The 13,957-nt window shown below is 60.5% G+C and overlaps 1 protein-coding gene across 1 annotated transcript in view; it reads left to right on the top strand.

The window, feature by feature from the left end:
• Nucleotides 1–13,957, top strand: part of naaladl1 (N-acetylated alpha-linked acidic dipeptidase like 1) — a 244,534-nt gene that overhangs the window by 65,568 nt on the left and 165,009 nt on the right. The window contains 1 exon segment of the mRNA XM_072489482.1: nucleotides 9,835–9,898. Coding sequence (XP_072345583.1) covers nucleotides 9,835–9,898 — 64 coding nt within the window.

The following is a 13,957-nucleotide window of genomic DNA, read 5'->3' as shown; positions in this document are numbered from 1 at the left end:
CGCAGCCCCCGCTCCGGGACAATCCGTCCTCCCCTTGCTCCCACCCCGGGATGAAGAGGACTTCGACACGCTCCCGGAGTCACCGAAGACCAAGCCGCCGCCAGAGTCACCACCAGCTCTGCGGCGCCCTCAACGACAGATCAAGGCACCGAACCGCCTGAATTTATAATATTATCTGTACTTTTAAAACACAACTTTCTGTATATAATTCTCCACCACCCCCGCCGGACTCATTTTGTTAACAGGGGGGAATGTGGTAGTCACCACTGATGTATATATTGTATATATAGGATGCTGATATAGGTGCTTTACGGTAAGGACCCTGGACTACAGGTGCAGGGGTAGTTCCCAGCCTGCTGGCTCCGCCCTGTAGGCGGAGTATCAATATGTGTGCTCCCCGTACAGCAGCCATTTCGTCAGCTGCTGTAGGAGGCCCCACACCTCAGTGTAATAAAGCCTCGATCACATCCGACTCTCGTCTTTGTGTAATTGATCGTGCATCAAGGAGCGGGACCTCCGTTTGCAGGTGGTGAACGGGGAAGGGGTGGGGGGCGAGCACCGGAGGAGGGGGGGAGATTGGTCGGTCCTCCCTCAGTACTGACCCTCTGACAGTGCAGCACTCCCTCAGTACTGACCCTCTGACAGTGCGGCACTCCCTCAGTACTGACCCTCTGACAGTGCAGCGCTCCCTCAGTACTGACCCTCTGACAGTGCAGCACTCCCTCAGTACTGACCCTCCGACAGTGCGGCGCTCCCTCAGCACTGACCCTCTGACAGTGCAGCGCTCCCTCAGTACTGACCCTCTGACAGTGCAGCACCCTCAGTACTGACCCTCTGACAGTGCGTCACTCCCTCATTACTGACCCTCTGACAGTGCGGCACTCCCTCAGTACTGACCCTCTGACAGTGCTGCACTCCCTCAGTACTGACCCTCTGACAGTGCGGCACTCCCTCAGTACTGACCCTCTGACAGTGCGGCACTCCCTCAGTACTGACCCTCTGACAGTGCGGCACTCCCTCAGTACTGAGCCTCTGACAGTGCGGCATTCCCTCAGTACTGACTCTCTGACAGTGCGGCGCTCCCTCAGTACTGACCGTCTGACAGTGCAGCACCCCCTCAGTACTGAGCCTCTGACAGTGCGGCATTCCCTCAGTACTGACTCTCTGACAGTGCGGCGCTCCCTCAGTACTGACCCTCTGACAGTGCAGCGCTCCCTCAGTACTGACTCTCTGACAGTGCGGCGCTCCCTCAGTACTGACCGTCTGACAGTGCGGCACTCCCTCAGTACTGACCCTCTGACAGTGCAGCGCTCCCTCAGTACTGACCCTCTGACAGGGAGGGGGACGGGGGGGGTTCCGTGCCGAGGAAAGGGGCCGGGGAGGTGCGTGCCGGGGAGGGGGCCGGGGAGGTGCGTGTTCCGGGACCTCCCCTACAATGGGACCCGGAACGGGCCCCAGCACCTCCTCCTCCCTCGGGGTGCCCGATGGCCCCCGGGCCTCTACATGGGTGAGGGATGCAAACGGACTGGCCATCCGATGCCCCCCCCGACATCTGGCGCTGCCAGTCCTGGAGGCCCGTGCTGGTATCGACAAGGGTCTGCAGGTTTGCAGCCATGGAGCCCAGGGGGTTGGCAAACCCTGTCTGTGACAGTGCGACGCCGGCTCGCACATGGGCAATGGCGCCGATGCCCTCAGCGATGGCCTGCTGAGACTGGGCCATGGCCTGCTGAGACTGGGCCATTGCCTGCTGGGACTGTGCCACAGAGTTGAGCCCCTCTGCCATCTGCCGCTGGCGCTGACTCATGGCCTCCTGTGAGAGGGCAGCCATGTCCTGGGCCACAGACGCCGCCTGCATGGAAAGCCCCAGGCCTCGCAAACCGTTCCCCATGTCTGACACCGTCGCGCCCATTGCCTCCACCGCGGACGCCACCCGTGCGGTGTCGGCCTGGGTGGCACGTATGACCGGCACCACTTCCAGCTCCTGGACGCGGGTGGACTCCTCCACCTGCGACTGCAGCCACCGCAAGCCGGCCGTCACCCTATTCGCTCGTCTCCGGGTCGGTGGTTGCATCGGATCTATGTGTGGGTGTGGTAACTCCAGGAACCCGGGATCCATCTGGGCGGCAGATGTTCGCTTGGGCTGCGCTGCCCTCCGACCGCCCGGCCCCTCTGCTGCTCCTACCTCCACCTGCTGTACCGGGACGGCTGTGTTGTGCGCACCAGTGAGTGTACCAGACGCCTCATCACTAAAGTGCCCAACCGAGGTGAGCGTCTCTGCGATGGTGGAGGGTGTTGGTGACCGCAGTGGCGTTGTGTCGTGCTCTTCGTCCCACTCTGAGTCCATGGCACTTTGGGGTGGCGGTTCGTCTCCACCCATCCAATCTGTGTCACTGTCCGGTATTTCAGTTTCCTGGGAGGTGTGTCCTGGGTAGGGGTGTCCTGGGTTGTGGTTTCGTGGCTCGGCTGTGACGGGGGCCTGTGGCTGCCCCTCTCGTCGCTGGGTGGCACACGCCTGCGTCGCCACATCCGCATGAGACGGGGCGCCGTCTCCCTTTTGCTCCAGGTCTCTCCGTCGCCCGTGTTCTCCGAGGGGCATCATGCGGGCGGTCTGCATCTGCGGGGATGGGTGCCTCGACGTTTGTTCCTGCGATACACAATGAAGCATGCATGGTTAGACACGCAGGCGGTGATCAGGTGATATGGGGGAGGGGGATATAGGGGAGGGGGGATATGGGGACGGGCTGGCGGTGGCTTACTTGCTGGTGGGCCCCCGACCTCTGCATCAGCAACCTCCCGGTCCTCAGGTCCGCCAGCCAGTTCCAGGGCCCTTCCCTCATGTTAGGTCAGTGGCCTCTCATCAGCGGGACCTCCTCCAGTCCTCACATGCTCCCTGGTGTTGTGTGGCAGGGGTAAAAGGCAACACTGTTAGGCAGGTATATGAATGCACGCCATCGGTTGCGCGTGCATTGCAGAGGTTAAGGCTAGGGCTGGATTCACTTGGGGATATGGGGGAGGGGGGATATGGGGGAGGGGGATATGGGGGAGGGGGGATATGGGGAGGGGGATATGGGGAGGGGGGATATGAGGGAGGGGGGATATGAGGGAGGGGGATATGGGGGAGGGGGGATATGGGGAGGGGGATATGGGGAGGGGGGATATGAGGGAGGGGGGATATGGGGAGGGGGATATGGGGGAGGGGGGATATGGGGGAGGGGGATATGGGGGAGGGGGAATATGGGGGAGGGGGAATATGGGGGAGGGGGAATATGGGGAGGGGGAATATGGGGAGGGGGATATTGGGGATATGGGGAGGGGGATATGGGGAGGGGGATATGGAGAGGGGGGATATGGTTAGGGGGATATGGGGAGGGGGGATATGGGGAGGGGGATATGGGGAGGGGGGATATGGGGAGGGGGATATGGGAGAGGGGGATATGGGGGAGGGGGGATTTGGGGGAGGGGGCATATGGGGAGGGGGGATATGGGGGAGGGGGGATATGGGGGAGGGGGGATATGGGGGAGGGGGATATGGGGAGGGGGATATGGGGAGGGGGATGTGGGGGATAGGGGATATGGGGGATAGGGGATATGGGGAGGGGGATATGGGGGAGGGGGGATATGGGGGAGGGGGATATGGGGATATGGGGAGGGGGGATATGGGTGAGGGGGACTATGGGGGAGAGGGGATATGGGGGAGGGGGGATATGGGGAGGGGGGATATGGGGGAGGGGGGTTATGGGGGAGGGGCGATATGGGTGAGGGGGATATGGGGGATATGGGGAGGGGGGATATGGGGAGGGGGATATGGGGAGGGGGGACATGGGGGAGGGGGGATATGGGGGAGGGGGGATATGGGGGAGGGGGGTTATGGGGAGGGGCGATATGGGTGAGGGGGATATGGGGGAGGGGGGATATGATGGAGGGGGAATATGGGGGATATGGATATCGGGCAGGGAGGTGGGAGGGGGAGGCTCACCCTGCCTGCTCTGACGAGGTTGTTCACCTTCTTGTGGCACTGGGTGCCTGTCCGTGGTGTCAGGGCCGCAGCGGTGACGGCCTCTGCCACTTGCCTCCACAGACGCCGGCTGTGGCGTGGGGCGACTCTGCGGCCGTGTCCGGGATACAGGGCGTCCCTCCTCTGCTCCACTGCGTCCAGGAGCACCTCGATGTCGCGGGACTGGAACCTCGGGGCTGAGCGGCGGGCGGCCATCCGGTCGTGTCTTCTGGTCGGGTGGGGGAGCAGCGCGTCTTTTGAGCCGTCACGCGTGCGGCATGCATGACGCTGCATGGCATGAGCCAGCGCAAATAGCGTCACGCTGTTGCTAGCCCACTCCGGGCTGGAGAATTAGCGACGTTTGGGGCGGCGCGATGCAAGTGTCATTCGCGACGTTTTTGGCGCCGTTTGGCGGACATCGCGCTGATATCGGTGAATCTCGCGTGGGATTTCAACCTTCTGCCTTAGAGAGCTACCCACTGAGGCACAAGAGGAACTGTGTGTTTAGGCATGGGGCCCGTTTGGAGTGGGGGTCTATCTGGGCAGGGGGCCTGTTTGGAGTGGCGGTCCATCTGGGCAGGGGGCCTGTTTAGAGTGGGGGTCTATTTAGGCACGGGGCCTGTTTGGAGTGGGTGTCTATCTGGGCAGGGTGCCTGTTTGGAGTGGGGGTCTATCTGGGCACGGTGCCTGTTTGGAGTGGCGGTCCATCTGGGCAGGGGGCCTGTTTGGAGTGGGGGTCTATCTGGGCACGGGGCCTATTTGGAGTGGGGGTCTATCTGGGCAGGGGGCCTGTTTGGAGTGGCGGTCCATCTGGCAGGGGGCCTGTTTGGAGTGGGCGTCTATTTAGGCACGGGGCCTGTTTGGAGTGGCGGTCTATCTGGGCACGGTGCCTGTTTGGAGTGGGGGTCTATCTGGGCACTGGGCCTGTTTGGAGTGGGAGTCTATCTGAGCACGGGGCCTGTTTGGAGTGGCGGTCTATCTGGGCACGGGGCCTGTTTGGAGTGGGAGTCTATCTGGGCACGGTGCCTGTTTGGAGTGGGGGTCTATCTGGGCACGGGGCCTGTTTGGAGTGGGGGTCTATTGGGCACGGGGCCTGTTTGGAGTGGGCGTCTATCTGGGCACGGGGCCTGTTTGGAGTGGGCGTCTATCTGGGCACGGGGCCTGTTTGGAGTGGGGGTCTATTGGGCACGGGGCCTGTTTGGAGTGGGAGTCTATCTGGGCACGGGGCCTGTTTGGAGTGGAGGTCTATCTGGGCACGGGGCCTGTTTGGAGTGGGAGTCTATCTGGGCACGGGGCCTGTTTGGAGTGGAGGTCTATCTGGGCACGGGGCCTGTTTGGACTGGGAGTCCATCTGGGCACAGGGCCTGTTTGGAGTGGAGGTCTATCTGAGGATGGGGCCTGTTTGGAGTGGGGGTCTATCTGGGCACAGTACCTGTTTGGCGTGGGGGTCTATTGGGCACGGGGCCTGTTTGGAGTGGGGGTCTATTGGGCACGGGGCCTGTTTGGAGCAGACGTCTATCTGGGCACGGGGCCTGTTTGGAGTGAGTGTCTATCTGAGCACGGGGCCTGTTTGGAGCAGGCGTCAATCTGGGCACAGGGCCTGTTTGGAGTGGGCGTCTATCTGGACACGGAGCCTGTTTGGAGTGAGTGTGAATCTGAGCACGGGGCCTGTTTGGAGCAGGCATCTATCTGGGCACAGGGCCTGTTTGGAGTGGGAGTCTATCTGGGCACGGGGCCTGTTTGGAGTGAGCGTCTATCTGAGCACGGGGCCTGTTTGGACTGGGAGTCCATCTGGGCACAGGGCCTGTTTGGAGTGGGAGTCTATCTGGGCACGGGGCCTGTTTGGAGTGGGCGTCTATCTGAGCACGGGGCCTGTTTAGAGTGGGGGTCTATTTGGGCACGGGGCCTGTTTGGAGTGGGCGTCTATCTGAGCACGGGGCCTGTTTGGACTGGGAGTCCATCTGGGCACAGGGCCTGTTTGGAGTGGGAGTCTATCTGGGCACGGGGCCTGTTTGGAGTGGGCGTCTATCTGAGCACGGGGCCTGTTTAGAGTGGGGGTCTATTTGGGCACGGGGCCTGTTTGGAGTGGGCGTCTATCTGAGCACGGGGCCTGTCTGAGCATGGGACCTGTTTAGAGTGGGGGTCTATTTGGGCACGGGGCCTGTTTGCAGTTGGTGGCTGTTTGGGCACGGAGCCTGTTTGGAGTGGGGGTCTATTTAGGCACGGGGCCTGTTTGGAGTGGGCGTCTATCTGGGCACGGGGCCTGTTTGGAGTGGGCGTCTATCTGAGCACGGGGCCTGTTTAGAGTGGGGGTCTATTTGGGCACGGGGCCTGTTTGCAGTTGGTGGCTGCTTGGGCACGGGGCCTGTTTGGAGTGGGCGTCTATCTGGGCACGGGGCCTGTTTGGAGTGGGCGTCTATCTGAGCACGGGGCCTGTTTAGAGTGGGGGTCTATTTGGGCACGGGGCCTGTTTGCAGTTGGTGGCTGCTTGGGCACGGGGCCTGTTTGGAGTGGGCGTCTATCTGGGCACGGGGCCTGTTTGGAGTTGGTGGCTATTTGGGCACGGGGCCTGTTTGGAGTGGGCGTCTATCTGAGCACGGGGCCTGTCTGAGTATGGGACCTGTTTAGAGTGGGGGTCTATCTGGGCACGGGGCCTGTTTAGAGTGGGCGTCTATCTGAGCACGGGGCCTGTTTGGAGTGGGCGTCTATCTGAGCACGGGGCCTGTCTGAGCCCTGGAGCTGTTTGGAGTAGGGGTCTATTGGGCACGGGGCCTGTTTGGAGTGGGGGTCTATTGGGCACGGGGCCTGTTTGGAGTGGGGGTCTATTGGGCACGGGGCCTGTTTGGAGTGGGTGTCTATCTGGGCACGGGGCCTGTTTGGAGTGGGCGTCTATCTGGCAGGGGGCCTGTTTGGAGTCGGGTCTATTTAGGCACGGGGCCTGTTTGGAGTGGGGGTCTATTTAGGCACGGGGCCTGTTTGGCGTGGCGGTCTATCTGGGCAGGGGGCCGGTTTGGAGTCGGGGTCTATCTGGGCAGGGGGCCGGTTTGGCGTGGCGGTCTATTTAGGCACGGGTCCTGTTTGTAGTGGGGTCTATTTGGGCACGGGGCCTGTTTGGAGTTGGGGACTATTTGGGCACGGGGCCTGTTTGGCGTGGCGGTCTATTTAGGCACGGGTCCTGTTTGTAGTGGGGTCTATTTGGGCACGGGGCCTGTTTGGAGTTGGGGACTTTTTGGGCGCGGGGCCTGTTTGTAGTTGGGGTCTATTTGGGCACGGAGCCTGTTTGGAGTCGGGGTCTATTTGGGCACGGGGCCTGTTTGTAGTGGGGTCTATTTGGGCACAGGGCCTGTTTGGAGTCGGGGTCTATTTAGGCACGGGGCCTGTTTGGAGTGGGGGTCTATTTGGGCACGGGGCCTGTTTGCAGTTGGAGGCTATTTGGGCACGGTGCCTGTTTGGAGTTGGAGGCTATTTGGGCACGGAGATTGTTTGGTGTAGGCATCTATCTGAGGATGGGGCCTGTTTGGAGCAGGCGTCTATCTGGGCACGGGGCCTGTTAGGAGTGAGGGTCTATCTGAGCACGGGGCCTGTTTGGAGCAGGCGTCTATCTGGGCACAGGGCCTGTTTGGAGTGGGCGTCTATTTGAGCACGGGGCCTGTTTGGAGTGAGCGTCTATCTGAGCACGGGGCCTGTTTGGAGTGAGCGTCTATCTGAGGATGGGGCCTGTTTGGAGTGGGTGTCTCTCTGGGCACAGGGCCTGTTTGGAGTGGGCGTCTATCTGAGGATGGGGCCTGTTTGGAGCAGGCGTCTATCTAGGCACAGGGCCTGTTTGGAGTGGGAGTCTATCTGGGCACGGGGCCTGTTTGGAGTGGGCGCCTATCTGAGCACGGGGCCTGTTTGGAGCAGGAGTCTATCTGGGCACAGGGCCTGTTTGGAGTGGGAGTCTATCTGGGCACAGGGCCTGTTTGGAGTGGGCGTCTATCTGAGCACGGGGCCTGTTTGGAGTGGGCGTCTATCTGAGCACGGGGCCTGTTTGGAGTGGGAGTCTATCTGGGCACAGGGCCTGTTTGGAGTGGGCGTCTATCTGGGCACGGGGCATGTTTGGACTGGGTGTCTATCTGAGCACGGGGCCTGTTTGGAGTGGGCGTCTATCTGGGCACGGTGCCTGTTTGGAGTTGGAGGCTATTTGGACACGGGCCTGTTTGGAGTTGGAGGCTATTTGGGCACGGGGCCTGTTTGGAGTTGGAAGCTATTTGGGCACGGAGCCTGTTTGGAGTGGGCATCTATCTGGGCACAGGGCCTGTTTGGAGTGGGCGTCTATCTGGGCACGGGGCCTGTTTGGAGTGGGCGTCTATCTGAGCACGGGGCCTGTCTGAGCACGGGGCCTGTTTGGAGTGGGAGTCTATCTGAGCACGGGTCCTGTTTGGAGTGGGGTCTATTTGGTCACGGGGCCTCCTTGGAGTGGGAGCTAATCTGGGCCCTGGAGCTGTTTGGAGTGGGCGTCTATCTGGGCACAGGGCCTGTTTGGAGTGGGAGACTATCTGAGCATGGGGCCTGTTTGGAGTGGGGTCTATTTGGTCACGGGGCCTCCTTAGAGTGGGAGTTTATCTGGGCCCTGGACCTGTTTGGAGTTGGGGGTCTGTTTGGGCACGGGGCCTGTTTGGAGTTTGAGGCTATTCGGGCACGGAGCCTGTTTGCTGTGGGCATCTATCTGAGGATGGGGCCTGTTTGGAGCAGGCGTCTATCTGGGCACAGGGCCTGTTTGGAGTGGTCATCTATCTGAGGATGGGGCCTGTTTGGAGCAGGCGTCTATCTGGGCAGAGGGCCTGTTTGGAGTGGTCATCTATCTGAGGATGGGGCCTGTTTGGAGCAGGCGTCTATCTGGGCAGAGGGCCTGTTTGGAGTGGGCATCTATCTGAGGATGGGGCCTGTTTGGAGCAGGCGTCTATCTGGGCACAGGGCCTGTTTGGAGTGGGCATCTATCTGGGCACGGGGCCTGTTTGGAGTGGGGGTCTATCTGGGCACGGGGCCTGTTTGGAGTGGGCGTCTATCTGGGCACGGGGCCTGTTTGGAGTGGGGGTCTATCTGGGCACGGGGCCTGTTTGGAGTGGGCGTCTATCTGGGCACGGGGCCTGTTTGGAGTGGGGGTCTATCTGCGCACAGGGCCTGTTTGGAGTGGGCGTCTATCTGGGCACGGGGCCTGTTTGGAGTGGGCATCTATCTGGGCACAGGGCCTGTTTGGAGTCTGCGTCTATCTGGGCACGGTGCCTGTTTGGAGTCGGGGTCTATTTAGGCACGGGGCCTGTTTGGAGTGGGGTCTATTTAGGCATGGGGCCTGTTTGGAGTGGGTGTCTATCTGGGCACAGGGCTTGTTTGTAGTGGGGACTATTTGGGCAAGTGGCCTGTTTGGAGTTGGGGGCTCTTTGGGCGCTGGGCCTGTTTGTAGTGGGGTCTATTTGGGTACGGAGCCTGTTTGGAGTGGGCGTCTATCTGGGCACGGACCTGTTTGGAGTGGGCATCTATCTGGGCACGGACCTGTTTGGAGCGGGCGTCTCTCTGGGCACAGGGCCTGTTTGTAGTGGGGTCTATTTGGGCACGGAGCCTGTTTGGAGTGGGCATCTATCTGTGCACAGGGCCTGTTTGGAGTGGCCGTCTATCTGGGCACAGGGCCTGTTTGGAGTGGGCGTCTATCTGGGCACCGGTCCTGTTTGGAGTGGGGGGTCTCTCTGGGTTCGTGACCTGTTTTCCGCCAGTGCCGTTAGCAGAAGGGACCCATTTGTGGTGGAGGTCCCGTTTAGGATAAGCCTGTCGTCCAGATTTGCAATTGTGATCTCTTCCTTATCCAGGAATACTACAAGAAGCTGATTGAGAGAACAGTGGGGTACATCAATGTGGACATCGCTGTGTTTGGTAAGAAATATCAGGAATGTCTGGCATGTCTGAACGAACTCCCTCTCACTCACTCTCTGTCGCACTCCCTCTCGTTCTCGTTCATTCTCTCTCTGTCTCTCTCTCTCTCTCTTTGTCTCTGTGGTAAACACCACTAGTGGTATTTTGTATGTATTACGGCCCAGCCCGTATATTACAGGTACGACGGTAAATCCCTGCCTGCTGGCTCCTCCCAGCAGGCGGCGTATAAAAGTGTCTGCTCTCCTGCGCTGCTCCCATTCTGGTTCCAGCTTCGGGAGGCACAGCATCTTGTGCAATAAAGTCTCGATTGTCTCACCATTCTCGTCTCGGGGTAATTGGCGGTACATCAATTTATTGCACAAGATTTTAAAAGATGGATTTCCTAATCAAGCCTGATCTCCTGCAGCTGAGCCCTCACGCAGCCAACGCCACGTCCACCTTCGAGCACTGGCTAGCCTGCTTCGAAGGCTACCTCAGAGCAGCCGCTGAAGAACTCTCGGACCCACAGAAGCTCCAAGTCCTCTACTCACGGGTGAGCCCTGAAATTTTCCCCCTCATTCGGGATGTGCCCACCTACACAGAAGCGATGACGCTCCTAATGGGACATTATGTTAAACCGGTGAAGTGTACGCCAGGCACCTCCTGGCCACGAGACGGCAACTCCCCGGGGAGACTCTGGACGATTTCTTGCGGGCCCTACAGATCCTCGGTAGGAACTGTGACTGCCAGGCAGTTTCAGCAGTCCAACACACCGAACTATTAATTAGAGACGCTTACATCACGGGCATGAAGTCTACGTACGTCCACCAGCAACTATTGGAAGGGGGTACGCTCGATCTTGCGGAGACTAGGCAGCTTGCTAATTCACTAGAAGTGGCCTCCCGTAACCTGGAGTCCTACACCCCCGACCGCGCGGCACCCTCGTGGGCATCGTGGGCCGCACCAGCTGCCGACTCCAACTCACCGCAAACCTCCGCCGCGCGGCAGCCAGCCAACTCTGGGGGGCCCAAGTGCTATTTTTGTGGACAAAGCAAACACCCCAGGCAGCGCTGCCCGGCGCGGAGCGCGACCTGCAACGGGTGTGGGAAGAAAGGACACGTTGTTTCCATTTGCCAGGCCCGGTCGGTCGCCGCTGTTTCCAGGCCCGGCGTTTCTACGCCATCTTCCCCTCCGCAAGCCACAAGCGGCCCGTGGGCGCCGCCATCTTCCCCTCCGCAAGCCACATGCGGCCCCTGGGCGCCGCCATCTTCCTCTCCGCAAGCCACATGTGACCCGTGAGCGCCGCCATCTTTGATGCTGCCCGCCATGTGCGCCCTGTGGGCGCCGCCATATTCAGTGCCATTTTGGACCGCGCCTCAGGACCCCGGCTCGTCTGACCGTTTGCCGCCTACTGCTACCTCCGCCACCGCTGATCAGCCCGGGACCTCCCAGCATCTTCCGCAGCTCGCCTCCATCACCCTGGATCAGTCTCGGCCCCGCAACCTCGCGACCGCTACGACGCCGGAAGATCAACGGGCACGAGATGACCTGCCTCTTTGACTCCGGGAGCACAGAGAGTTTCATCCACCCCACTACGTTAAGGCGCTGCTCCCTCCCGGTACTCCCCGTAACCAAGAAAATCTCCCTGGCCTCCGGATCCCATTCCATTGAAATCCGGCGGTACTGTTTCGCGACCCTCACCGTCCAGGGCGTAGAGTTCAGCAACTTAAGGCTCTACGTCCTCCCCCACCTCTGCGCTGCCCTGTTGCTCAGCCTGGATTTTAAATGCCACCTTCAAAGCCTTACTTTGAAATTCGACGGACCCCTGCCCCCCCCCTCACCGTCTGCGGCCTCACGACCCTTAAGGTCGATCCACCTTCACTGTTTGCGAACCTCACCCAGGACTGCAAACCCACCACCACTAGTAGCAGACGGTACAGTGCCCAGGACAGGACCTTCATCAGGTCGGGTGTCCAACGGCTTCTGCGGGAAGGGGATCATTGAGGCCAGCAACAGCCCCTGGAGAGCTCAAGTAGTGGTAGTGAAGACGGGAGAAGCACAGGATGGTAATTGACCATCAACCGGTATACTAGCTCGACGCGTACCCCCTCCCACGCATATCTGACATGGTCAATCAGATTGCGCAGTATGGAGCCTTCTCCACAATTGACTTGAAGTCCGCGTACCACCAGCTCCCCATCCGCCCGGAGGACCGCCAATACACGGCCTTCGAGGCAGATGGCCGCCTCTACCACTTCCTCAGGGTCCCCTTCAGTGTCACCAATGGGGTCTCGGTCTTCCAGCGGGAGATGGACCGAATGGTTGACAGGTACGGACTGCGGGCCACCTTCCCGTACCTAGATAACATCAGCATCTGCGGCCACGATCAGCAGGACCACGACGCAAACCTCCAAAAATTCCTCCCGACCGCCAAATTCCTTAATCTCACATACAACAAGGAGAAATGCGTGTTCCGCACCAACCGCTTAGCCATCCTTGCCTATGTCGTGGAAAATGGAGTCCCAGGGCCCGACCCCGACCGTATGCGCCCCCTCCTGGAATTCCCCCTCCCCCACTGCCCCAAGGCCCTGAAACGATGCCTGGGGTTTTTCTCGTATTATGCCCAGTGGGTCCCTAACTATGCAGACAAGGCCCGCCCACTCATCAAGTCCACAGGTTTCCCCCTGACAGCTGAGGCCCATCAGGCCTTCAACCACATCAAGGCCGACATCGCCAAGGCCACGCTCCACGTGGTCGATGAGTCCCTCCGCTTTCAGGTGCATCGGACGTGGCTCTGGCCACCACCCTCAACCAGACAGGCAGACCCGTGGCTTTCTTTTCCCGCACCCTCCATGCCTCCGAAATTCGGCACTCCTCTGTCGAAAAGGAGGCCCAAGCCATTGTGGAAGCTGTGCGACATTGGAGGCATTACCTGGCCGGCAGGAGATTCACTCTCCTCACGGACCAACGGTCGGTAGCCTTCATGTTCGATAAGGCACAGCGGGGCAAGATCAAAAATGACAAGATCTTGAGGTGGAGGATCGAGCTCTCCACCTTTAACTATGAGATCTTGTATCGCCCGGGGAGCTCAATGAGCCCCCCGATGCCCTATCCCGCGGTACATGTGCCAGCGCACAAGTGGACCAACTCCGGGCTCTCCACTATGACCTCTGCCACCCGGGGGTCACCCGGTTCTTCCATTTTGTCAAGGCCCGCAACCTGCCCTACTCCATTGAGGAGGTCAGGACCGTCACCAGAGACTGCCAAGTCTGCGCAGAGTGCAAGCCGCATTTCTACCAGCCAGATAGAGCGTACTTGGTGAAGGCCTCCCGCCCCTTTGAACGCCTCAGCATGGAGTTCAAAGGGCCCCTCCCCTCCACTGACCGCAACACGTACTTCCTCAACGTAATTGATGAGTACTCCCGGTTCCCTTTCGCCATCCCGTGCCCCGACATGACTTCTGTCACGGTAAGCAAACCCCTGCACAGCAGCTTCACTCTGTTTGGTTTCCCCACCTACATCCACAGCGATCGGGGATCCTCCTTGATGAGCGATGAGCGGCGTCAGTTCCTGCTCAGCAAGGGCATCGCCTCGAGCAGGACGACCAGCTACAACCCCCGGGGAAACGGGCAGGTGGAGAGGGAGAACGGGCCGGTCTGGAGGGCCGTCCTGCTGGCCCCGCGGTCTAAAAATCTCCCGGTCTCCCGCTGGCAGGAGGTCCTCCCCGACGCGCTCCACTCCATCCGATCGCTCCTCTGCACCGCCACTAATGAGACCCCTCACGAACGTGTGTTTGCCTTCCCCAGGAAGTCCACCTCCGGGGTCTCGCTCCCAACATGGCTGACAGTTCCTGGACCCATCCTCCTGTGGAAGCATGTGCGGAGCCATAAATCGGACCCCTTGGTCGAGAAAGTCCACCTCCTACATGCAAACCCGCAGTACGCCTACGTGGCACACCCCGACGGGCGCCAAGACACAGTCTCCCTCCGGGACGTGGCACCCGCTGGGTCCCCACCCACGACCCCCGACCTGACAGCGCTCCTTTCCCCCCCCCCCCCGGTTGCCTCATTCACACCTGTG

This window comes from Scyliorhinus torazame, chromosome 24, assembly GCF_047496885.1.
Source record: "Scyliorhinus torazame isolate Kashiwa2021f chromosome 24, sScyTor2.1, whole genome shotgun sequence".
In the NCBI taxonomy this organism is placed as follows: Eukaryota; Metazoa; Chordata; class Chondrichthyes; order Carcharhiniformes; family Scyliorhinidae; genus Scyliorhinus; species Scyliorhinus torazame.
Note: the sequence above shows the minus strand (reverse complement) of the source record. Positions and strands in the feature narration are given on the sequence as shown.